The 27,500-nt window shown below is 49.6% G+C and overlaps 1 protein-coding gene across 1 annotated transcript in view; it reads right to left on the minus strand.

The window, feature by feature from the left end:
• The window catches only part of myo10l3 (myosin X, like 3), a 250,853-nt gene that overhangs the window by 151,424 nt on the left and 71,929 nt on the right, over positions 1–27,500 (minus strand). Inside the window, exons 8-13 of the mRNA XM_065019717.1 lie at positions 14,978–15,084; positions 12,086–12,215; positions 10,751–10,869; positions 5,250–5,396; positions 5,037–5,137; positions 2,740–2,806 (exon numbers count right to left, since the gene is read on the minus strand). Of these exons, the coding sequence (XP_064875789.1) occupies positions 2,740–2,806; positions 5,037–5,137; positions 5,250–5,396; positions 10,751–10,869; positions 12,086–12,215; positions 14,978–15,084 (671 nt within the window). The remainder of the gene's footprint in view (positions 1–2,739; positions 2,807–5,036; positions 5,138–5,249; positions 5,397–10,750; positions 10,870–12,085; positions 12,216–14,977; positions 15,085–27,500) is intronic.

Genomic DNA, 27,500 nt, shown 5'->3' on the forward strand with positions numbered 1-27,500 from the left:
GGGCTCAAATCACCCAGTTTATAATTGTAAATAACAGCTGGTGTAAGAAATCTAATATTACGGAAGTGTTGAGGTTCTGCTCACCTGAGGTAGAGTATCTCATGATAAAATGTAGATCACACTATTTTACCAAGAGTTTTCATCTACACTGCTCAAATAAATAAAGGGAAAACACTTAAACAACACAATGTAACTCCCAAGTCAATCACACTTCTGTGAAAATCAAACTGTCCACTTAGGAAGCAACACTGATTGACAATAAATGTCACATGCTGTTGTGCAAATGGAATAGACAACAGGTGGAAATTATAGGCAATTAGCAAGACACCCCCCAATAAAGGAGTGGTTCTGCAAGTGGTGACCACAGACCACTTCTCAGTTCCTATGCTTCCTGGCTGATGTTTTGGTCACTTTTGAATGCTGGTGGTGCTTTCACTCTAGTGGTAGCATGAGACGGAGTCTACAACCCACACAAGTGGCTCAGGTAGTGCAGCTCATCCAGGATGGCACATCAATGCGAGCTGTGGCAAGAAGGTTTGCTGTGTCTGTCAGCGTCAGTGTCCAGAGCATGGAGGCGCTACCAGGAGTCAGGCCAGTACATCAGGAGACGTGGAGGAGGCCGTAGGAGGGCAACAACCCAGCAGCAGGACCGCTACCTCCGCCTTTGTGCAAGGAGGAGCAGGAGGAGCACTGCCAGAGCCCTGCAAAATGACCTCCAGCAGGCCACAAATGTGCATGTGTCTGCTCAAACGGTCAGAAACAGACTCCATGAGGGTGGTACGAGGGCCCGACGTCCACAGGTGGGGGTTGTGCTTACAGCCCAACACCGTGCAGGACGTTTGGCATTTGCCAGAGAACACCAAGATTGGCAAATTCGCCACTGGCGCACTGTGCTCTTCACAGATGAAAGCAGGTTCACACTGAGCACATGTGACAGACGTGACAGTCTGGAGACGCCGTGGAGAACGTTCTGCTGCCTGCAACATCCTCCAGCATGACCGGTTTGGCGGTGGGTCAGTCATGGTGTGGGGTGGCATTTCTTTGGGGGGCCGCACAGCCCTCCATGTGCTCGCCAGAGGTAGCCTGACTGCCATTAGGTACCGAGATGAGATCCTCAGACCCCTTGTGAGACCATATGCTGGTGCGGTTGGCCCTGGGTTCCTCCTAATGCAAGACAATGCTAGACCTCATGTGGCTGGAGTGTGTCAGCAGTTCCTGCAAGAGGAAGTGTGACGACCCTCCCACTCTTGTCTGCCGTATTCTGTCTTTGTTCTTGTTTCCTTATTAGGATGCCGGTGGGCGGAGTTGGGAGGGTCGTCAGCTACATGGGAAACACCTGGGCCAGGTGTCTCCCAGGATAAATAGACCTCTTCCACATTCATGGAGAAGACTCTCTCCATGCAGACACCTTTGTAGATTGTGTTGTGGTTCTTGGTGACTTTTTGTTTGTTTGCATTGGCACCTTTCAACACCCTGCATTATCACATTCATGCATGCAAAACACTCACTTACACTACTGATTACTGATTACACACACCATTGTATATTTTCCTTAGTTGCTTTAGTTAATAAATATATATTTTGTTACTCCTTATCTCCACGTTGTCTCCCTTTGTTACGGGCTTTGAGCCGGTTCGTGACAGAAGACATTGATGCTATGGACTGGCCCGCCCGTTCCCCAGACCTGAATCCAATTGAGCACATCTGGGACATCATGTCTCGCTCCATCCACCAACGCCACGTTGCACCACAGCCTGTCCAGGAGTTGGTGGATGCTTTAGTCCAGGTCTGGGAGGAGATCCCTCAGGAGACCATCCGCCACCTCATCAGGAGCATGCCCAGGCGTTGTAGGGAGGTCATACAGGCACGTGGAGGCCACACACACTACTGAGCCTCATTTTGACTTGTTTTAAGGACATTACATCAAAGTTGGATCAGCCTGTAGTGTGGTTTTCCACTTTAATTTTGAGCGTGAATCCAAATCCAGACCTCCATGGGTTGATACATTTGATTTCCATTGATAATTGTTGTGTGATTTTGTTATCAGTACATTCAACTATGTAAAGACAAAAAGTATTTAATAAGAATATTTCATTCATTCAGATCTAGGATGTGTTAATATATATGTATATATACACATACATACATACATACAAATATATTTCTTTGTGGATTTTGATGTGTGCTCAGGTTTATTGGTTTGCTGTAAAGATCAATCACGTTTCAGATTCCTGGCAGAGGGAACCAGGTTTAAAGGCTAAAATGTCCTGCTACTGGGCTCCCAGGCTCCCAGTCTCCCGAGGGGCGCAGCATCTCAGTGCAAGAGGTTCAAATCCAGGCAGTATCACATCCGGCCGTGATTGGGAGTCCCATAAGGCTGGCACACAATTGACCCAGCGTCGTCCGGGTTTGGCGGGGGGGGGGGGTAGACCGTCATTGTAAATAAGAATTTGACTTAACTGACTTGCCTCGTTAAATAAAGGTTAAAGTTCACGATGCCGTTTACCTTAACCCTAGGACCAGCGGAAGCAGAACAGCCCCATAAACATCAGAGATCCACCACCATATTTTACAGCAGGTACGAGGTCATTTACTGCTTATGCATCGTCATGCCGACGCCAAACCCACCACTGCTGTGTCGTAGCCAAACGGCTGTATTTTCATGTCTTCGCCTCGGACTCCACTGTGTCATCGTGTAATGGGGTCTAGTAGTCTGGCGTTGGTTACACTGTTACCTACCTTCTCTATGAGGTCCAGACACTCTGCATTATCCATCCAGTCTATGGCTTCCCACTGGATGCCCTCTCTGAGGAAACCACACACACACACACACACACACACACACACACACACACACACACACACACACACACACAGACAGAGAGAGAGTAAGGAAGACACCATGGCTGTATTGTCCATTGATGTGATGAAATGAGCTGTGACGAGGCTGCTGGCTAGATGCTGGTAGGTCTGTTAATAGAACATAACTGTCGTCCCATTGTAAACATCTGGCAGCCCAGACCCCAACCCCCAGCTAGGACCCAACGTGGTGCCCTCTCTCTGGCAGTGCTTCCCAGACCCCAACCCCCAGCTAGGACCCAACGTGGTGCCCTCTCTCTAGCAGTGCTTCCCAGACCCCAACTAGGACCCAACGTGGTGCCCTCTCTCTGGCAGTGCTTCCCAGACCCCAACCCCCAGCTAGGACCCAACGTGGTACCCTCTCTCTGGCAGTGCTGCCCAGACCCCAACCCCCAGCTAGGACCCAACGTGGTGCCCTCTCTCTAGCAGTGCTTCCCAGACCCCAACCCCCAGCTAGGACCCAACGTGGTGCCCTCTCTCTGGCAGTGCTTCCCAGACCCCAACCCCCAGCTAGGACCCAACATGGTGCCCTCTCTCTGGCAGTGCTTCCCAGACCCCAACCCCCAGCTAGGACCCAACATGGTGCCCTCTCTCTGGCAGTGCTGCCCAGACCCCAACCCCCAGCTAGGACCCAACGTGGTGCCCTCTCTCTAGCAGTGCTTCCCAGACCCCAACCCCCAGCTAGGACCCAACGTGGTGCCCTCTCTCTAGCAGTGCTTCCCAGACCCCAACTAGGACCCAACGTGGTGCCCTCTCTCTGGCAGTGCTTCCCAGACCCCAACCCCCAGCTAGGACCCAACGTGGTACCCTCTCTCTGGCAGTGCTGCCCAGACCCCAACCCCCAGCTAGGACCCAACGTGGTGCCCTCTCTCTAGCAGTGCTTCCCAGACCCCAACCCCAGCTAGGACCCAACGTGGTGCCCTCTCTCTGGCAGTGCTTCCCAGACCCCAACCCCAGCTAGGACCCAACATGGTGCCCTCTCTCTGGCAGTGCTTCCCAGACCCCAACCCCCAGCTAGGACCCAACATGGTGCCCTCTCTCTGGCAGTGCTGCCCAGACCCCAACCCCCAGCTAGGACCCAACGTGGTGCCCTCTCTCTAGCAGTGCTTCCCAGACCCCAACCCCCAGCTAGGACCCAACGTGGTGCCCTCTCTCTAGCAGTGCTTCCCAGACCCCAACCCCCAGCTAGGACCCAACGTGGTGCCTTCTCTCTGGCAGTGCTGCTCAGACCCCAACCCCCAGCTAGGACCCAACGTGGTGCCTTCTCTCTGGCAGTGCTGCCCAGACCCCAACCCCCAGCTAGGACCCAACGTGGTGCCCTCTCTCTGGCAGTGCTGCCCAGACCCCAACCCCCAGCTAGGACCCAACGTGGTGCCCTCTCTCTGGCAGTGATGCCCAGATTTAACCCCCAGCTAGGACCCAACTTGGTGCCCTCTCTCTGGCAGTGCTGCCCAGACCCCAACCCCAGCTAGGACCCAACGTGGTGCCCTCTCTCTGGCAGTGCTGCTCAGACCCCAACCCCCAGCTAGGAACCAACGTGGTGCCCTCTCTCTGGCAGTGCTGCCCAGACCCCAACCCCCAGCTAGGACCCAACGTGGTGCCCTCTCTCTGGCTGTGCTGCCCAGATTTAACCCCCAGCTAGGACCCAACTTGGTGCCCTCTCTCTGGCAGTGCTGCCCAGACCCCAACCCCCAGCTAGGACCCAACGTGGTGCCCTCTCTCTGGCAGTGCTGCTCAGACCCCAACCCCCAGCTAGGAACCAACGTGGTGCCTTCTCTCTGGCAGTGCTGCCCAGACCCCAAACCCCAGCTAGGACCCAACGTGGTGCCTTCTCTCTGGCAGTGCTGCCCAGACCCCAAACCCCAGCTAGGACCCAACGTGGTGCCTTCTCTCTGGCAGTGCTGCCCAGACCCCAACCCCCAGCTAGGACCCAACGTGGTGCCCTCTCTCTGGCAGTGCTTCCCAGACCCCAACCCCCAGCTAGGACCCAACGTGGTGCCTTCTCTCTGGCAGTGCTTCCCAGACCCCAACCCCCAGCTAGGACCCAACGTGGTGCCTTCTCTCTGGCAGTGCTTCCCAGACCCCAACCCCCAGCTAGGACCCAACGTGGTGCCCTCTCTCTGGCAGTGCTGCTCAGACCCCAACACTGTTGTAGTCCAGCTGTCCCATTAACAGACCTGTTGTAATCCAGCTGTTCCAGGGAGAAGATGTGTTTGTTGAAGTATTCCTGGAGCTTCTCATTGGCGTAGTTGATGTTGAACTGTTCAAACCTGTTCACCTGCAGGAGGAGAGGGGACAGAAATATATACTATAACAATATGCTAACTTAACTTACTACCAACTACAATGGACTCAGTGCCAACTACAAAGAAGGAAAAACATAAATGTACCTCAAAATTCTCGAAGCCGAAGATGTCGAGGATACCGATGGACTTGAAGTTGTCCTTCCCTCTGATCTTCTGGTTGATCCGTGTGATGATCCAGGAGAAAGACTGGGCGTACAATGCCATGGCAACCGAGTCCCGAGAGCACACCGCCTGTCAGTCAAATCAAACAGGGTGAACAAAATAATATACAGACCAATCAGAGGAGTAGGAATGTGTTCTAAATGGTCTTGACTCTGGTCAACAGCACAGTGTAAGGGAGCCATTTGAGATGCAACATAGGTTTCTGAAGGTTAAGGCAATAGTGAACCATAACGGGGATAGAGCACATCCTTGCCTTGTTCCACATACTCTGGGAATATATTTCTGGAGATTACTGAAGATAAAATGGATTAATACAGCAATAATGATTAGTTAGAAACACCTTCAGACCAAAACCAGACAACACCAAAAAACACTGAAGTCTGTCAGACAACTTTTTCAGAATTTAAAGAAAATAAAGGGCTGTGATGCAACACCCACAGTCGTTATAAATGGCTGTACCCACTGAATGTGTGTGTAAATACAGGTTGAACGATAGACCAGTCTGTCTGTGTGATCCAAGGAAACAGAAAAGGGTAATTATCTCCTTATCTAGGAGTTTACATCAGATTTACAGTGTCTGTTGTGATGAGAAACCTTTTAATACAGCTGAGGTGTTCTGAACCTGGCCCGCCAATGCGACCAACCTTCCAACGCGACCAACCTTCCAACGCGACCAACCTTCCAACGCGACCAACCTTCCAACGCGACTTGGAATGTTACTTATTGTGTATCTATTATTTCTTGTATAATTATTTCTACATGTTCTTTATTTTTCTTAGATTGAGTTGTAGTACCGCCCCGTAGCACTCACTTCCGTCATCATGAAGTGCTTTGAGAGACTAGTCAAGGACCATATCACCTCCACCCTACCTGACACCCTAGACCCACTCCAATTTGCTTACCGCCCAAATAGGTCCACAGACGATGCAATCTCAACCACACTGCACACTGCCCTAACCCACCTGGACAAGAGGAATACCTATGTGAGAATGCTGTTCATCGACTACAGCTCGGCATTCAACACCATAGTACCCTCCAAGCTCGTCATCAAGCTCGAGACCCTGGGTCTCGACCCCGCCCTGTGCAACTGGGTACTGGACTTCCTGACGGGCCGCCCCCAGGTGGTGAGGGTAGGCAACAACATCTCCTCCCCGCTGATCCTCAACACTGGGGCCCCACAAGGGTGCGTTCTGAGCCCTCTCCTGTACTCCCTGTTCACCCACGACTGCGTGGCCACTCACGCCTCCAACTCAATCATCAAGTTTGCGGACGACGCAACAGTGGTAGGCTTGAATACCAACAACGACGAGACAGCCTACAGGGAGGAGGTGAGGGCCCTCGGAGTGTGGTGTCAGGAAAATAACCTCACACTCAACAAAACTAAGGAGATGATTGTGGACTTCAGGAAAGAGCAGAGGGAACACCCCCCTATCCACAGTAGTGGAGAGGGTAGCAAGTTTTAAAGTTCCTCGGCATACACATCACAGACAAACTGAATTGGTCCACTCACACAGACAGCATCGTGAAGAAGGCGCACCAGCGCCTCTACAACCTCAGGTGGCTGAAGAAATTCGGCTTGTCACCAAAAGCACTCAAACTTCTACAGCGGCACAATCGAGAGCATCCTGGCGGGCTGTATCACCGCCTGGTACGGCAACTGCTCCGCCCTCAACCGTAAGGCTCTCCAGAGGGTAATGAGGTCTGCACAACGCATCACCGGAGGCAAACTACCTGCCCTCCAGGACACCTACACCACCCGATGTTACAGGAAGGCCATAAAGATCATCAAGGACATCAACCACCCGAGCCACTGCCTGTTCACCCCGCTATCATCCAGAAGGTGAGGTCAGTACAGGTGCATCAAAGCTGGGACCGAGAGACTGAAAAACAGCTTCTATCTCAAGGCCATCAGACTGTTAAACAGCCACCACTAACATTCAGTGGCTGCTGCAAACACACTGACACTGACTCAACTCCAGCCACTTTAATAATGGGAATTGATGGGAAATGATGTAAATATATCACTAGCCACTTTAAACAATGCTACCTTATATAATGTTACTTACCCTACATTATTCATCTCATATGCATACGTATATACTGTACTCTATATCATCGACTGCATCCTTATGTAATACATGTATCACTAGCCCCTTTAACTTTGCCACTTTGTTTACATACTCATCTCATATGTATATACGGCACTCGATACCATCTACTGTATATTGCCTATGCCGCTCTGTACCATCACTCATTCATATATCCTTATGTACATATTCTTTATCCCCTTACACTGTGTATAAGACAGTAGTTTTGGAATTGTTAGTTAGATTACTTGTTGGTTATTACTGCATTGTCGGAACTAGAAGCACAAGCATTTCGCTACACTCGCATTAACATCTGCTAACCATGTGTATGTGACAAATACAATTTGATTTGATTTGATTTGAGTACGCTTCCTACAGGAAGTGTGTGTGGTCCCTCAACAGGCTGGAAGAACAGTACTGTCTGGTGTTTCAGGAGCACAATGGCTAGTGGCCTTGTCTGAGCCAGAACGGCTCCTGTTTCTGTGGCCTGAGGCAGCTTGATGTACAAGTAAACTCCTGGACAGGATGCTAGTCTATTGCAGGGCCACAATGCTCCAGGACAATCATTAACCTGTGGGAGCAGCAGCCATGTTGAATAGAGAATAGAGCTGGACTGGTGGCTCCAGGAACTTCGTCAGAGAGCAGAAGAATGGCTGTTTGTTCAGGTTATGACCGGGGATATGGGTTAGACGTCAGGATGGCTGTTTGTCCAGGTTATGACCAGGGATATGGGTTAGACGTCAGGATGGCTGTTTGTCCAGGTTATGACCAGGGATATGGGTTAGACATCAGGATGGCTGTTTGTCCAGGTTATGACCAGGGATATGGGTTAGACGTCAGGATGGCTGTTTGTCCAGGTTATGACCAGGGATATGGGTTAGACATCAGGATGGCTGTTTGTCCAGGTTATGACCAGGGATATGGGTTAGACGTTAGGATGGCTGTTTGTCCAGGTTATGACCAGGGATATGGGTTAGACGTCAGGATGGCTGTTTGTCCAGGTTATGACCAGGGATATGGGTTAGACATCAGGATGGCTGTTTGTCCAGGTTATGACCAGGGATATGGGTTAGACGTCAGGATGGCTGTTTGTCCAGGTTATGACCAGGGATATGGGTTAGACGTCAGGATGGCTGTTTGTTCAGGTTATGACCAGGGATAGACGTCAGGATGGCTGTTTGTCCAGGTTATGACCAGGGATATGGGTTAGACGTTAGGATGGCTGTTTGTCCAGGTTATGACCAGAGATATGGGTTAGACGTCAGGATGGCTGTTTGTCCAGGTTATGACCAGGGATAGACGTCAGGATGGCTGTTTGTCCAGGTTATGACCAGGGATATGGGTTAAACGTCAGGATGGCTGTTTGTCCAGGTTATGACCAGGGATATGGGTTAGACGTCAGGATGGCTGTTTGTCCAGGTTATGACCAGGGATATGGGTTAGGATGGCTGATGGTTATGACCAGGGTTGGTTGGTTGGTTGGCTAGTTGATTGTTTGGCTGATTGGTTGGTTTGTTGTCTGGCTGACAGGCAGGCAGAGAGAGGAGAGGAGAGCGAGAGAGACACCTGGTCTGGAGTCTTTGTTTAAATCGTCGTGTGGCCATCACAATTCCTTGGGCAGCAGACTCACCTCCCAAGAATAACAGTTTCCCATAATTCAAACATCAGATGTTTAGATGTAAAAAAGACTGCAGATACAGCAATATATTGAATCTAAAATCACATATTCATCCAAATGATATACTGTGGCTAGTTAAAGCCAACCTGGGGATAATAGTTCAGCTGTCCAATGTTGGTAACAGTTGTGTATTACACTGCCCCTAGAGTGGAAGATGTGTTACTGCGCCCCAGTCTGTACCTCTATTGTGCTACTGACAGATCATTATCACTGGGGTTTATTGTATGAGGAATTTGGCACACAAAAGGACAGGAAATGGTGCAAGTCACGCAAGGGATTTACAGTGAGAGAGAGAGAGGCATTGGGAGCACTAGATAACAGCAGGGCAGGTTAAATAAAGGTGAAATAAAAATAAAAATGGATTGAGGCCACGGTATGTTCTCAATGGGCAAATGAGAATAGTACTTCCCAGTTTTATTCCTTTTCAACACAGATTCTCTTCATTGAATTCGCCTCATGTCTAACAGCGGGACAAGGTGAGTGGCATGGAGACAACTGTAACTGTATCAAGCTGTGTCAGCTCAGACAGGGATGGGAAAGGTCAGGGCCAGTAGGGCAGCAGGGCAGGATCAGCAGAGCGTGAAAGCAAGGCAGGACACGGTAGCAGGGAAGGGCACGGTAGCAGGGAAGGGCACGGTAGCAGGGCACGGTAGCAGGGAAGGGCACGGTAGCAGGGCACGGTAGCAGGGAAGGGCACGGTAGCAGGGCACGGTAGCAGGGAAGGGCACGGTAGCAGGGCAGGATCAGCAGAGCGTGAAAGCAGGGCAGGACACGGTAGCAGGGCAGGACACGGTAGCAGGGAAGGGTAGCAGGGCAGGGCACGGTAGCAGGGCGTGACAGTAGGGCACGGTAGCAGGGAAGGACACGGTAGCAGGGAAGGGTAGCAGGGCAGGGCACGGTAGCAGGGCGTGACAGTAGGGCACGGTAGCAGGGAAGGGCACGGTAGCAGGGAAGGGCACGGTAGCAGGGCAGGGCACGGTAGCAGGGAAGGACACGGTAGCAGGGAAGGACACGGTAGCAGGGAAGGACACGGTAGCAGGGCAGGGCACGGTAGCAGGGAAGGGCACGGTAGCAGGGAAGGGCACGGTAGCAGGGCAGGGCACGGTAGCAGGGCACTGTAGCAGGGCGTGACAGTAGGGCAGGGTAGTAGGGCAGGGCACGATAGCAGGGCAAGACACGGTAGCAGGGAAGGGCACGGTAGCAGGGAAGGGCACGGTAGCAGGGAAGGGCACGGTAGCAGGGAAGGGCACGGTAGCAGGGCGTGACAGTAGGGCAGGGTAGCAGGGCAGGGTAGCAGGGCGTGACAGTAGGGCAGGGTAGCAGGGCAGGGTAGCAGGGCGTGACAGTAGGGCAGGGTAGCAGGGCGTGGTAGCAGGGCGTGACAGTAGGGCAGGGTAGCAGGGCAGGGTAGAAGGGCAGGGTAGCAGGGCAGGGTAGCAGGGCGTGATAGCAGGGCGGGACAATAGGGCAGGGTAGTAGGGCAGGGTAGCAGGGCGTGATAGCAGGGCGTGACAGTAGGGCAGGGTAGTAGGGCAGGGTAGCAGGGCAGGGTAGCAGGGCAGGGTAGCAGGGCAGGGTAGCAGGGCGTGACAATAGGGCAGGGTAGTAGGGCAGGGTAGCAGGGCGTGATAGCAAGGCGTGACAGTAGGGCATCTTACCTGTTCCACAGTGAGGGGTGAACAGATCTCCTCTCCTCTCAGGATCATGGACCTCTGGGTCAGAACCTCAGACAGCTGGAACGAGTCCAGGCCCAGCAGATCACTGACATTACTGACCACTGGAGAGAGAGAGACAGACGGCCAGGCGTCACCAGAGACGGCCAGGCGTCACCAGAGGCGTCACCAGAGACGGCCAGGCGTCACCAGAGACGTCACCAGAGACGGCCAGGCGTCACCAGAGACGGCCAGGCGTCACCAGAGACGGCCAGGCGTCACCAGAGACGGCCAGGCGTCACCAGAGGCGTCACCAGAGACGGCCAGGCGTCACCAGAGACGTCACCAGAGACGGCCAGGCGTCACCAGAGACGGCCAGGCGTCACCAGAGACGGCCAGGCGTCACCAGAGACGGCCAGGCGTCACCAGAGACGGCCAGGCGTCACCAGAGACGGCCAGGCGTCACCAGAGACGGCCAGGCGTCACCAGAGACGGCCAGGCGTCACCAGAGACGTCACCAGAGACGGCCAGGCGTCACCAGAGACGGCCAGGCGTCACCAGAGACGTCACCAGAGACGGCCAGGCGTCACCAGAGGCGTCACCAGAGACGGCCAGGCGTCACCAGAGACGGCCAGGCGTCACCAGAGACGGCCAGGCGTCACCAGAGACTGCCAGGCGTCACCAGAGACGTCACCAGAGACGGCCAGGCGTCACCAGAGGCGTCACCAGAGACGGCCAGGCGTCACCAGAGGCGGCCAGGCGTCACCAGAGGCGGCCAGACGTCACCAGAGACGGCCAGACGTCACCAGAGACGGCCAGACGTCACCAGAGACGGCCAGACGTCACCAGAGACGGCCAGACGTCACCAGAGACGGCCAGACGTCACCAGAGACGGCCAGACGTCACCAGAGACGGCCAGACGTCACCAGAGACGGCCAGGCGTCACCAGAGACGGCCAGGCGTCACCAGAGGCGGCCAGACGTCACCAGACTGAGCAGTTTGGACAGAATAATTAAGGAACGAAGAGGAGCTGATGATATCTGTGTGGAATGTGTTGTGGTTTAAATCTTATTCCTGGTATTAATGCCACACGATGTTACTAGATCCAACATTATGACGTGTGGATTTGTTCCTGGTGCTCTGGAAACGGGGTCAGATCCAGGTAACAAAGGACCTCTAGAGCTTGTCACTGCGTGTTCGGCGTTCGCTCTTCACTGAAGCAACGCTTCCTCAGGAGGGCCGGGGTGGGGAGAGAGTGAGGAGAGAGTGAGGAGAGGGTGAGGAGAACCACCCTCCCTGTCAAGATCTGCATAGAACATGTAGAACAGGCTCTGTTCTCACCTCCATTAGAGGTGATCTGTGCTCCTCCAGCCGTCATGAACTCTATGTTCCCCATCAGGAGAACAGCAGACAGCAGCTTGAAGATGTCACGTATCTCCTCCTCACTGAACTGGATCACCTTTAGAGCCTCCTGGTAGCAGCAGAGACACAGACTGGTTGAGAGACCTACTAGACACAGACTGGTTGAGAGACCTACTAGACACAGACTGGTTGAGAGACCTACTAGACACAGACTGGTTGAGAGACCTACTAGACACAGACTGGTTGAGAGACCTACTAGACACAGACTGGTTGAGAGACCTACTAGACACAGACTGGTTGAGAGACCGACTAGACACAGACTGGTTGAGAGACCGACTAGACACAGACTGGTTGAGAGACCGACTAGACACAGACTGGTTGAGAGACCTACTAGACACAGACTGGTTGAGAGACCTACTGGACACAGACTGGTTGAGAGACCTACTAGACACAGACTGGTTGAGAGACCTACTAGACACAGACTGGTTGAGAGACCTACTAGACACAGACTGGTTGAGAGACCTACTGGACACAGACTGGTTGAGAGACCTACTGGACACAGACTGGTTGAGAGACCTACTGAACACAGACTGGTTGAGAGACCTACTGGACACAGACTGGTTGAGAGACCTACTGGACACAGACTGGTTGAGAGACCTACTGGACACAGACTGGTTGAGAGACCTACTGGACACAGACTGGTTGAGAGACCTACTGGACACAGACTGGTTGAGAGACCTACTGGACACAGACTGGTTGAGAGACCTACTGGACACAGACTGGTTGAGAGACCTACTAGACACAGACTGGTTGAGAGACCTACTAGACACAGACTGGTTGAGAGACCTACTAGACACAGACTGGTTGAGAGACCTACTAGACACAGACTGGTTGAGAGACCTACTAGACACAGACTGGTTGAGAGACCTACTAGACACAGACTGGTTGAGAGACCTACTAGACACAGACTGGTTGAGAGACCGACTAGACACAGACTACATGGAGACGGGGGACCTGATCCTAGATCATAATGAATCAGACCACATGGACGGGGGACCTGATCCTAGATCATAATGAATCAGACCACATGGATGGGGGACCTGATCCTAGATCATAATGAATCAGACCACATGGACAGGGGGACCTGATCCTAGATCATAATGAATCAGACCACATGGAGAGGAGGGACCTGATCCTAGATCATAATGAATCAGACCACATGGAGAGGAGGGACCTGATCCTAGATCATAATGAATCAGACCACATGGACGGGGGACCTGATCCTAGATCATAATGAATCAGACCACATGGACGGGGGACCTGATCCTAGATCATAATGAATCAGACCACATGGAGAGGGGAGGGGACCTGATCCTAGATCATAATGAATCAGACCACATGGAGAGGAGGGACCTGATCCTAGATCATAATGAATCAGACCACATGGAGAGGAGGGACCTGATCCTAGATCATAATGAATCAGACCACATGGAGAGGAGGGACCTGATCCTAGATCATAATGAATCAGACCACATGGAGAGGAGGGACCTGATCCTAGATCATAATGAATCAGACCACATGGAGAGGAGGGACCTGATCCTAGATCATAATGAATCAGACCACATGGAGAGGAGGGACCTGATCCTAGATCATAATGAATCAGACCACATGGAGAGGGGGACCTGATCCTAGATCATAATGAATCAGACCACATGGACGGGGGACCTGATCCTAGATCATAATGAATCAGACCACATGGAGAGGAGGGACCTGATCCTAGATCATAATGAATCAGACCACATGGAGAGGAGGGACCTGATCCTAGATCATAATGAATCAGACCACATGGAGAGGAGGGACCTGATCCTAGATCATAATGAATCAGACCACATGGAGAGGGGGGACCTGATCCTAGATCATAATGAATCAGACCACATGGAGAGGGGGGACCTGATCCTAGATCATAATGAATCAGACCACATGGAGAGGAGGGACCTGATCCTAGATCATAATGAATCAGACCACATGGAGAGGAGGGACCTGATCCTAGATCATAATGAATCAGACCACATGGAGAGGGGGACCTGATCCTAGAGCATAATGAATCAGACCACATGGAGAGGAGGACCTGATCCTAGATCATAATGAATCAGACCACATGGAGAGGAGGGACCTGATCCTAGATCATAATGAATCAGATTACATGGAGAGGGGGGACCTGATCCTAGATCATAATGAATCAGACCACATGGAGAGGGGGGCCCTGATCCTAGATCATAATGAATCAGACCACATGGAGAGGAGGGACCTGATCCTAGAGCATAATGAATCAGACCACATGGAGAGGAGGAACCTGATCCTATATGAGCAGTCCTCCTCTGAGAATGTTGTTGAATACAGGCCCATATGTTTATATGTTTGCTGAGCTCATAGACTGTGTCTATCAAGACTAGGCCTGTAGTGTTTATAATGGTTATAGTGCCCTCTGGTGGCATGATAAGGTAGAACATGTCCCAACCATACAGACCAGTCAATCTCACCAGAACACTGTCATATCGATTCAGGTCATCTAGACTCCCGTCATTCAGACGGACTCTATAACATATAGAGCTATAAAACATATAGAGCTATAAAACATATAGAGCTATAAAACATATAGAGCTATAAAACATATAGAGCTATAAAACATATAGAGCTATAACCCATAGAGCTGTAACCCATATAGAGCTATAACATAGAGCTATAAAACATATAGAGCTATAAAACATAGAGCTATAACCCATATAGAGCTATAACAGAGCTATAAAACATATAGAGCTATAACAGAGCTATAACCCATAGAGCTATAACCCATAGACCAGTCAATCTCACCATAAAACTGTCATATAGCTTCAGATCATCTAGACCCCTGTCCTTCACACAGCCAGACTGACTCAGATAGTGGTATGACTCTGGGCCATCTGACAGGAAGTACAGCTCTGGAACACAGACAGAAAATAACTTTAGACAGCTGAAGCAAGCACACACACACAGCTGAAGCAAGCACACACACACACACAGCTGAAGCAAGCACACACACACACACACAGCTGAAGCAAGCACACACACACACACACAGCTGAAGCAAGCACACACACACACAGCTGAAGCAAGCACACACACACACAGCTGAAGCAAGCACACACACACACAGCTGAAGCAAGCACACACACACACAGCTGAAGCAAGCACACACACAGCTGAAGCAAGCACACACACACACACAGCTGAAGCAAGCACACACACACACACAGCTGAAGCAAGCACACACACACACACAGCTGAAGCAAGCACACACACACACACACAGCTGAAGCAAGCACACACACACACACAGCTGAAGCACGCACACACAGCTGAAGCACACACACACAGCTGAAGCACACACACACAGCTGAAGCACACACACACAGCTGAAGCACGCACACACAGCTGAAGCACGCACACACAGCTGAAGCACACACACACAGCTGAAGCACACACACACAGCTGAAGAACACACACACACAGCTGAAGCACACACACACACAGCTGAAGCACACACACACACAGCTGAAGCACACACACACACAGCTGAAGCACACACACACACACAGCTGAAGCACACACACACACACAGCTGAAGCACACGCACACACAGCTGAAGCACACGCACACACACGAAGCACACACACGAAGCACACACACACACAAAGCACACACACACACAAAGCACACAAAGCACACACACACACACTACACACACACAAAGCACACACACACAAAGTACACACACACAAAGTACACACACACAAAGCACACACACACAAAGCACACACACACAAAGCACACACACACACACACACACACAAAGCACACACACACACACAAAGCACACACACACACACAAAGCACACACACACACACAAAGCACACACACACACACACAAAGCACACACACACACACACACACACACTGCTGAAGCAAGCACACACATTTTTCTTCAGGAAATGTACCTTTTCTAGAGACAGAAAGGCTGCGGTTACACAGGAGCCCAACTATTGGAACAAGACCAGAATCGGACTGCCTGTGTAAATGAAGCTCAGTCTAAGCTCTTTTTTTGTCCTGGCACCCCAATGGTGGAACAAGCTTCCCCCTGACGTTAGGACGGTGGAGTCCCTGCCCATGTTTCTGACAACACCTGAAACACTACCTCTTCAAAAAAGCATCTAAAACAAACCCCTCCAAAACTAAAAAGACATGTGGACACCAAGCATCCAAGACTCAATGATAAGCCAGCTGGTGTCCTCACAAGATTGATTGAAGAACGTATGCATCACACCTTGTGGCCCAGCGCATTGCTAAGTGCAAAAAAAAGCCCAAACCAGCGCAGAGGATCTCATACTTCCTGCTGTGATTGATATGTGCACTGAAATCTTGGGAGAGTCCGTCGCCAACAAACTTAAAACCATCATAACCCCAGACATGTCCTGGATCCAATGACACCATGAGGAGAATCCAGGACATATCTGAGGACACCATGAGGAGAATCCAGGACATGTCAGAGGACACCATGAGGAGGAGAATCCGGGACATGTCAGAGGTCACCATGAGGAGAATCCAGGACATGTCTGAGGACACCATGAGGAGGAGAATCCAGGACATGTCTGAGGTCACCATGAGGAGGAGAATCCAGGACATGTCTGAGGTCATAACACGCCAGACGTCAGAGCGCATCAGTGAAAACGGCCATTACACACTGCAGCTTGATGAATCCACAGATGTGGCTAACCGTGCCATTCTAATGGGTCTATGTCAGACACGTCTGGGATAATGAATAACGTCGAGGAGCAGTTCCCTTCCAGTGTCTGGGATAATGAATAACATCGAGGAGCAGTTCCCTTCCAGTGTCTGGGATAATTAATAACATCGAGGAGCAGTTCCCTGTCTGGGATAATTAATAACATCGAGGAGCAGTTCCCTTCCAGTGTCTGGGATAATTAATAACATCGAGGAGCAGTTCCCTTCCAGTGTCTGGGATAATGAATAACATCGAGGAGCAGTTCCCTTCCAGTGTCTGGGATAATGAATAACATCGAGGAGCAGTTCCCTTCCAGTGTCTGGGATAATGAATAACATCGAGGAGCAGTTCCCTTCCAGTGTCTGGGATAATTAATAACATCGAGGAGCAGTTCCCTTCCAGTGTCTGGGATAATTAATAACATCGAGGAGCAGTTCCCTTCCAGTGTCTGGGATAATTAATAACATCGAGGAGCAGTTCCTTCCAGTGTCTGGGATAATTAATAACATCGAGGAGCAGTTCCCTTCCAGTGTCTGGGGTAATTAATAACATCGAGGAGCAGTTCCCTTCCAGTGTCTGGGGTAATTAATAACATCGAGGAGCAGTTCCCTTCCAGTGTCTGGGGTAATTAATAACATCGAGGAGCAGTTCCCTTCCAGTGTCTGGGGTAATTAATAACATCGAGGAGCAGTTCCTTCCAGTGTCTGGGATAATGAATAACATCGAGGAGCAGTTCCCTTCCAGTGTCTGGGATAATGAATAACATCGAGGAGCAGTTCCCTTCCAGTGTCTGGGATAATGAATAACATCGAGGAGCAGTTCCCTTCCAGTGTCTGGGATAATGAATAACATCGAGGAGCAGTTCCCTTCCAGTGTCTGGGATAATGAATAACATCGAGGAGCAGTTCCCTTCCAGTGTCTGGGATAATGAATAACATCGAGGAGCAGTTCCCTTCCAGTGTCTGGGATAATGAATAACATCGAGGAGCAGTTCCCTTCCAGTGTCTGGGATAATGAATAACATCGAGGAGCAGTTCCCTTCCAGTGTCTGGGATAATTAATAACATCGAGGAGCAGTTCCCTTCCAGTGTCTGGGATAATTAATAACATCGAGGAGCAGTTCCCTTCCAGTGTCTGGGATAATTAATAACATCGAGGAGCAGTTCCCTTCCAGTGTCTGGGATAATGAATAACATCGAGGAGCAGTTCCCTTCCAGTGTCTGGGATAATGAATAACATCGAGGAGCAGTTCCCTTCCAGTGTCTGGGATAATGAATAACATCGAGGAGCAGTTCCCTTCCAGTGTCTGGGATAATTAATAACATCGAGGAGCAGTTCCTTCCAGTGTCTGGGATAATTAATAACATCGAGGAGCAGTTCCCTTCCAGTGTCTGGGATAATTAATAACATCGAGGAGCAGTTCCCTTCCAGTGTCTGGGATAATTAATAACATCGAGGAGCAGTTCCCTTCCAGTGTCTGGGATAATTAATAACATCGAGGAGCAGTTCCCTTCCAGTGTCTGGGGTAATTAATAACATCGAGGAGCAGTTCCCTTCCAGTGTCTGGGGTAATTAATAACATCGAGGAGCAGTTCCCTTCCAGTGTCTGGGGTAATTAATAACATCGAGGAGCAGTTCCCTTCCAGTGTCTGGGGTAATTAATAACATCGAGGAGCAGTTCCCTTCCAGTGTCTGGGGTAATTAATAACATCGAGGAGCAGTTCCCTTCCAGTGTCTGGGATAATGAATAACATCGAGGAGCAGTTCCCTTCCAGTGTCTGGGATAATGAATAACATCGAGGAGCAGTTCCCTTCCAGTGTCTGGGATAATGAATAACATCGAGGAGCAGTTCCCTTCCAGTGTCTGGGATAATTAATAACATCGAGGAGCAGTTCCCTTCCAGTGTCTGGGATAATGAATAACATCGAGGAGCAGTTCCCTTCCAGTGTCTGGGATAATGAATAACATCGAGGAGCAGTTCCTTCCAGTGTCTGGGATAATTAATAACATCGAGGAGCAGTTCCCTTCCAGTGTCTGGGATAATTAATAACATCGAGGAGCAGTTCCCTTCCAGTGTCTGGGATAATTAATAACATCGAGGAGCAGTTCCCTTCCAGTGTCTGGGATAATTAATAACATCGAGGAGTAGTTCCCTTCCAGTGTCTGGGATAATTAATAACATCGAGGAGCAGTTCCCTTCCAGTGTCTGGGATAATGAATAACATCGAGGAGCAGTTCCCTTCCAGTGTCTGGGATAATTAATAACATCGAGGAGCAGTTCCCTTCCAGTGTCTGGGATAATTAATAACATCGAGGAGCAGTTCCCTTCCAGTGTCTGGGATAATTAATAACATCGAGGAGCAGTTCCCTTCCAGTGTCTGGGATAATTAATAACATCGAGGAGCAGTTCCCTTCCAGTGCTGATTTGTCCACCACCACCACTGCAGAGGCTCTTTAACACAGTGGATATGTACCTGGGCTCTGTGGGACTGGTCAGAGGCTGTCTTTAACACAGTGGATCTGTACCTGGGCTCAGTGGGACTGGTCAGAGGCTGTCTTTAACACAGTGGATATGTACCTGGGCTCTGTGGGACTGGTCAGAGGCTGTCTTTAACACAGTGGATCTGTACCTGGGCTCAGTGGGACTGGTCAGAGGCTGTCTTTAACACAGTGGATCTGTACCTGGGCTCAGTGGGACTGGTCAGAGGCTGTCTTTAACACAGTGGATATGTACCTGGGCTCTGTGGGACTGGTCAGAGGCTGTCTTTAACACAGTGGATCTGTACCTGGGCTCCGTGGGACTGGTCAGAGGCTGTCTTTAACACAGTGGATATGTACCTGGGCTCTGTGGGACTGGTCAGAGGCTGTCTTTAACACAGTGGATCTGTACCTGGGCTCTGTGGGACTGGTCAGAGGCTGTCTTTAACACAGTGGATCTGTACCTGGGCTCCGTGGGACTGGTCAGAGGCTGTCTTTAACACAGTGGATATGTACCTGGGCTCTGTGGGACTGGTCAGAGGCTGTCTTTAACACAGTGGATCTGTACCTGGGCTCTGTGGGACTGGTCAGAGGCTGTCTTTAACACAGTGGATCTGTACCTGGGCTCCGTGGGACTGGTCAGAGGCTGTCTTTAACACAGTGGATATGTACCTGGGCTCCGTGGGACTGGTCAGAGGCTGTCTTTAACACAGTGGATATGTACCTGGGCTCAGTGGGACTGGTCAGAGGCTGTCTTTAACACAGTGGATATGTACCTGGGCTCAGTGGGACTGGTCAGAGGCTGTCTTTAACACAGTGGATATGTACCTGGGCTCAGTGGGACTGGTCAGAGGCTGTCTTTAACACAGTGGATCTGTACCTGGGCTCTGTGGGACTGGTCAGAGGCTCTTTAACACAGTGGATCTGTACCTGGGCTCCGTGGGACTGGTCAGAGGCTGTCTTTAACACAGTGGATATGTACCTGGGCTCCGTGGGACTGGTCAGAGGCTGTCTTTAACACAGTGGATATGTACCTGGGCTCTGTGGGACTGGTCAGAGGCTGTCTTTAACACAGTGGATATGTACCTGGGCTCAGTGGGACTGGTCAGAGGCTGTCTTTAACACAGTGGATATGTACCTGGGCTCTGTGGGACTGGTCAGAGGCTGTCTTTAACACAGTGGATCTGTACCTGGGCTCTGTGGGACTGGTCAGAGGCTGTCTTTAACACAGTGGATCTGTACCTGGGCCCAGTGGGACTGGTCAGAGGCTGTCTTTAACACAGTGGATATGTACCTGGGCTCTGTGGGACTGGTCAGAGGCTGTCTTTAACACAGTGGATCTGTACCTGGGCTCTGTGGGACTGGTCAGAGGCTGTCTTTAACACAGTGGATCTGTACCTGGGCTCTGTGGGACTGGTCAGGGATGGGTGTGTCGGTGTGACCACTGATGGGGCAGCTGCCATGACTGGAAAGCACTCCGGGGTAGTAAAGTAGATGCTGGAGAGAGAACCGAGTGTGACGTGGAACAACTGCTTCCTACACAGGGAGGCAGCGAAGGACAAGGTGCCTGAGCTCCACGCCACTCTCCAGGATGTGATCCAGTCTGTCGACTATATCAAAAAGGTGTTTCCAGGCCTTCTAAAGGGATAATGAGGAACAAGCTCCAGCAGGTGTTTCCAGGCCTTCAGAAGGCATAATGGGGAACGAGCTCCAGCAGGTGTTTCCAGGCCTTCTAAAGGGATAATGGGGTATGAGCTCCAGCAGGTGTTTCCAGGCCTTCAGAAGGGATAATGGGGAACGAGCTCCAGCAGGTGTTTCCAGGCCTTCTAATGGGATAATGGGGAACGAGCTCCAGCAGGTGTTTCCAGTCCTTCTAAAGGGATAACGGGGAACGAGCTCCAGCAGGTGTTTCCAGGCATTCTAAAGGGATAATGGGGAACGAGCTCCAGCAGGTGTTTCCAGGCATTCTAAAGGGATAATGGGGAACGAGCTCCAGCAGGTGTTTCCAGGCCTTCAGAAGGCATAATGGGGAACGAGCTCCAGCAGGTGTTTCAAGGCCTTCTAAAGGGATAATGGGCAACGAGCTCCAGCAGGTGTTTCCAGGCCTTCTAAAGGGATAATGGGGAACGAGCTCCAGCAGGTATTTCCAGGCATTCTAATGGGATAATGTGGAACGAGCACCAGCAGGTGTTATATCACTCAGAGGTCCACTTTATCCAGGGGTAAAGGTTTGGTATAGTTTTTAAAAACTTTAGGCAGACATTTCTGCGTTTCCAAGTCACCTCTGGCTGAACATTTGATTGTGAGGAACGGCTCGCACAGGTGCCGCCCTGGGCGTCTGCCTCTACCTAAACCCGCCACTGAGGAACGACTCGCACAGGTGCCGCCCTGGGCGTCTGCCTCTACCTAAACCCGCCACTGAGGAACGGCTCGCGCAGGTGCCGCCCTGGGCGTCTGCCTCTACCTAAACCCGCCACTGAGGAACGGCTCGCGCAGGTGCCGCCCTGGGCGTCTGCCTCTACCTAAACCCGCCACTGAGGAACGGCTCGCGCAGGTTGCCGCCCTGGGCGTCTGCCTCTACCTAAACCCGCCACTGAGGAACGGCTCGCGCAGGTTGCCGCCCTGGGCGTCTGCCTCTACCTAAACCCGCCACTGAGGAACGGCTCGCGCAGGTGCCGCCCTGGGCGTCTGCCTCTACCTAAACCCGCCACTGAGGAACGGCTCGCGCAGGTGCCGCCCTGGGCGTCTGCCTCTACCTAAACCCGCCACTGAGGAACGGCTCGCGCAGGTTGCCTACCTGGCGGATAGTTTTGATCATCTGAATTTGCTCAACGTGTCAAAGAAAGGGAGGGGGAACCATCGATTTGGACAGAGGGACAAAGTGGATGACCTTCAAGATGAAGCTTACCGTTTCTAACAGGAGGACTGACTTGCGGATTTCGAGATTCAGAATCTGATAAACAAGTCATTTTTAAATACGTTAAAACAGCATGTTGTCAAGATGTTGGGAAAGTTTTGCGACTACTTCCCGGAGGAGAACAGGAGACAAGAAGACTGGATACGGGGACCCCTTTGGAGTAAGGAAGGGAAGGAAACCGTCACATCACCAAGCAACGAAGAGGATCAGCTGACGGAGCTGTCATTGGACGGCGGACTGAGTCCCGGAAACGATGCTGCCACTGTTCTGGTGCAGCGGAGTGGGAGAGTATCCTGCCCCAGAATGGTTGACAGGGAAACTTATCAAACTGAAGAAACACCCCCAGTTTACCCACACGAAACAAACAGGCTAATTAGTTATTGTTCAGTGTGTTAATTATTAATCAATTCTCACATTCATATTACAAAACGTACACCTTTAAAAATACTAACGTTGTGAAACTATTTGGTAATGGTAATTGATCATTAACGAATCCTAATGATGGTTGTTCTTTCTATTTGAAAAACTGGTGTGTTCCTGTTAACAGTATTGGACTGGTGTGTGTTCCTGTTAACAGTATTGGACTGGTGTGTGTTCCTGTTAACAGTATTGGACTGGTGTGTTCCTGTTAACAGTATTGGACTGGTGTGTTCCTGTTAACAGTATTGGACTGGTGTGTTCCTGTTAACAGTATTGGACTGGCGTGTTCCTGTTAACATTATTGGACTGGTGTGTGTTCCTGTTAACAGTATTGGACTGGCGTGTTCCTGTTAACAGTATTGGACTGGCGTGTTCCTGTTAACAGTATTGGACTGGCGTGTGTTCCTGTTAACAGTATTGGACTGGTGTGTGTTCCTGTTAACATTATTGGACTGGTGTGTTCCTGTTAACAGTATTGGACTGGTGTGTGTTCCTGTTAACAGTATTGGACTGGCGTGTGTTCCTGTTAACAGTATTGGACTGGTGTGTGTTCCTGTTAACAGTATTGGACTGGTGTGTGTTCCTGTTAACAGTATTAGACTGGTGTGTGTTCCTGTTAACATTATTGGACTGGCGTGTGTTCCTGTTAACATTATTGGACTGGCGTGTGTTCCTGTTAACATTATTGGACTGGCGTGTGTTCCTGTTAACAGTATTGGACTGGCGTGTGTTCCTGTTAACATTATTGGACTGGCGTGTGTTCCTGTTAACATTATTGGACTGGCGTGTGTTCCTGTTAACAGTATTGGACTGGCGTGTGTTCCTGTTAACAGTATTGGACTGGCGTGTGTTCCTGTTAACAGTATTGGACTGGTGTGTGTTCCTGTTAACAGTATTGGACTGGTGTGTGTTCCTGTTAACATTATTGGACTGGTGTGTGTTCCTGTTAACAGTATTGGACTGGTGTGTGTTCCTGTTAACAGTATTGGACTGGTGTGTGTTCCTGTTAACATTATTGGACTGGTGTGTGTTCCTGTTAACAGTATTGGACTGGTGTGTGTTCCTGTTAACAGTATTGGACTGGTGTGTGTTCCTGTTAACATTATTGGACTGGTGTGTGTTCCTGTTAACATTATTGGACTGGTGTGTGTTCCTGTTAACAGTATTGGACTGGTGTGTGTTCCTGTTAACATTATTGGACTGGTGTGTGTTCCTGTTAACAGTATTGGACTGGTGTGTGTTCCTGTTGGTGTGTGTTCCTGTTAACAGTATTGGACTGGTGTGTGTTCCTGTTAACATTATTGGACTGGTGTGTGTTCCTGTTAACATTATTGGACTGGTGTGTGTTCCTGTTAACAGTATTGGACTGGTGTGTGTTCCTGTTAACATTATTGGACTGGTGTGTGTTCCTGTTAACATTATTGGACTGGTGTGTTCCTGTTAACATTATTGGACTGGTGTGTTCCTGTTAACATTATTGGACTGGTGTGTGTTCCTGTTAACATTATTGGACTGGTGTGTTCCTGTTAACATTATTGGACTGGTGTGTTCCTGTTAACATTATTGGACTGGTGTGTGTTCCTGTTAACATTATTGGACTGGTGTGTGTTCCTGTTAACATTATTGGACTGGTGTGTGTTCCTGTTAACATTATTGGACTGGCGTGTTCCTGTTAACAGTATTGGACTGGCGTGTTCCTGTTAACATTATTGGACTGGTGTGTTCCTGTTAACATTATTGGACTGGCGTGTTCCTGTTAACATTATTGGACTGGTGTTTGTTCCTGTTAACAGTATTGGACTGGCGTGTTCCTGTTAACATTATTGGACTGGCGTGTTCCTGTTAACATTATTGGACTGGTGTTTGTTCCTGTTAACATTATTGGACTGGCGTGTTCCTGTTAACATTATTGGACTGGCGTGTTCCTGTTAACATTATTGGACTGGCGTGTTCCTGTTAACATTATTGGACTGGTGTGTGTTCCTGTTAACAGTATTGGACTGGTGTGTGTTCCTGTTAACAGTATTGGACTGGTGTGTGTTCCTGTTAACAGTATTGGACTGGTGTGTGTTCCTGTTAACAGTATTGGACTGGTGTGTGTTCCTGTTAACAGTATTGGACTGGTGTGTGTTCCTGTTAACATTATTGGACTGGCGTGTTCCTGTTAACATTATTGGACTGGTGTTTGTTCCTGTTAACATTATTGGACTGGCGTGTTCCTGTTAACATTATTGGACTGGCGTGTTCCTGTTAACATTATTGGACTGGCGTGTTCCTGTTAACAGTATTGGACTGGTGTGTGTTCCTGTTAACATTATTGGACTGGTGTGTGTTCCTGTTAACAGTATTGGACTGGTGTGTGTTCCGTTAACAGTATTGGACTGGTGTGTGTTCCCGTTAACAGTATTGGACTGGCGTGTGTTCCCGTTAACATTATTGGACTGGCGTGTGTTCCTGTTAACATTATTGGACTGGTGTGTTCCTGTTAACATTATTGGACTGGTGTGTGTTCCTGTTAACATTATTGGACTGGCGTGTTCCTGTTAACATTATTGGACTGGCGTGTTCCTGTTAACAGTATTGGACTGGCGTGTTCCTGTTAACAGTATTGGACTGGCGTGTTCCTGTTAACAGTATTGGACTGGTGTGTTCCTGTTAACATTATTGGACTGGTGTGTGTTCCTGTTAACATTATTGGACTGGCGTGTTCCTGTTAACATTATTGGACTGGCGTGTTCCTGTTAACAGTATTGGACTGGCGTGTTCCTGTTAACAGTATTGGACTGGCGTGTTCCTGTTAACAGTATTGGACTGGTGTGTGTTCCTGTTAACAGTATTGGACTGGTGTGTGTTCCTGTTAACAGTATTGGACTGGTGTGTGTTCCTGTTAACAGTATTGGACTGGTGTGTGTTCCTGTTAACATTATTGGACTGGTGTGTGTTCCTGTTAACATTATTGGACTGGTGTGTGTTCCTGTCAACATTATTGGACTGGTGTGTGTTCCTGTTAACAGTATTGGACTGGTGTGTGTTCCTGTTAACAGTATTGGACTGGTGTGTGTTCCTGTTAACAGTATTGGACTGGTGTGTGTTCCTGTTAACATTATTGGACTGGTGTGTGTTCCTGTTAACATTATTGGACTGGTGTGTGTTCCTGTTAACATTATTGGACTGGTGTGTGTTCCTGTTAACAGTATTGGACTGGTGTGTGTTCCTGTTAACAGTATTGGACTGGTGTGTGTTCCTGTTAACAGTATTGGACTGGTGTGTGTTCCAGTTAACATTATTGGACTGGCGTGTTCCTGTTAACAGTATTGGACTGGCGTGTTCCTGTTAACATTATTGGACTGGCGTGTTCCTGTTAACATTATTGGACTGGCGTGTTCCTGTTAACATTATTGGACTGGTGTTTGTTCCTGTTAACAGTATTGGACTGGCGTGTTCCTGTTAACATTATTGGACTGGCGTGTTCCTGTTAACATTATTGGACTGGTGTTTGTTCCTGTTAACATTATTGGACTGGCGTGTTCCTGTTAACATTATTGGACTGGCGTGTTCCTGTTAACATTATTGGACTGGCGTGTTCCTGTTAACAGTATTGGACTGGTGTGTGTTCCAGTTAACATTATTGGACTGGTGTGTGTTCCTGTTAACAGTATTGGACTGGTGTGTGTTCCTGTTAACAGTATTGGACTGGTGTGTGTTCCTGTTAACAGTATTGGACTGGTGTGTGTTCCTGTTAACATTATTGGACTGGCGTGTTCCTGTTAACATTATTGGACTGGTGTTTGTTCCTGTTAACAGTATTGGACTGGCGTGTTCCTGTTAACATTATTGGACTGGCGTGTTCCTGTTAACATTATTGGACTGGTGTTTGTTCCTGTTAACATTATTGGACTGGCGTGTTCCTGTTAACATTATTGGACTGGCGTGTTCCTGTTAACATTATTGGACTGGTGTGTGTTCCTGTTAACATTATTGGACTGGTGTGTGTTCCTGTTAACATTATTGGACTGGTGTGTGTTCCTGTTAACAGTATTGGACTGGTGTGTTTTCCTGTTAACAGTATTGGACTGGTGTGTGTTCCTGTTAACAGTATTGGACTGGTGTGTGTTCCTGTTAACATTATTGGACTGGCGTGTTCCTGTTAACATTATTGGACTGGCGTGTTCCTGTTAACATTATTGGACTGGCGTGTTCCTGTTAACATTATTGGACTGGCCGGTTCCTGTTAACATTATTGGACTGGCGTGTTCCTGTTAACATTATTGGACTGGTGTGTGTTCCTGTTAACATTATTGGACTGGTGTGTGTTCCTGTTAACAGTATTGGACTGGTGTGTGTTCCTGTTAACAGTATTGGACTGGTGTGTGTTCCTGTTAACAGTATTGGACTGGCGTGTTCCTGTCAACATTATTGGACTGGTGTGTGTTCCTGTTAACAGTATTGGACTGGTGTGTGTTCCTGTTAACAGTATTGGACTGGTGTGTGTTCCTGTTAACAGTATTGGACTGGTGTGTGTTCCTGTTAATATTATTGGACTGGTGTGTGTTCCTGTTAACAGTATTGGACTGGTGTGTGTTCCTGTTAACATTATTGGACTGGTGTGTGTTCCTGTCAACAGTATTGGACTGGTGTGTGTTCCTGTTAATATTATTGGACTGGTGTTTGTTCTTGTTCTATAGTAGTTCACTAAACTACAGAGCATGTTGTCCGTGGAGGTTGTCGTCTCTGGCTCTTTTGATATCAGAATGGACA

This window comes from Oncorhynchus nerka, linkage group LG1 (assembly GCF_034236695.1).
Source record: "Oncorhynchus nerka isolate Pitt River linkage group LG1, Oner_Uvic_2.0, whole genome shotgun sequence".
In the NCBI taxonomy this organism is placed as follows: domain Eukaryota; kingdom Metazoa; phylum Chordata; class Actinopteri; order Salmoniformes; family Salmonidae; genus Oncorhynchus; species Oncorhynchus nerka.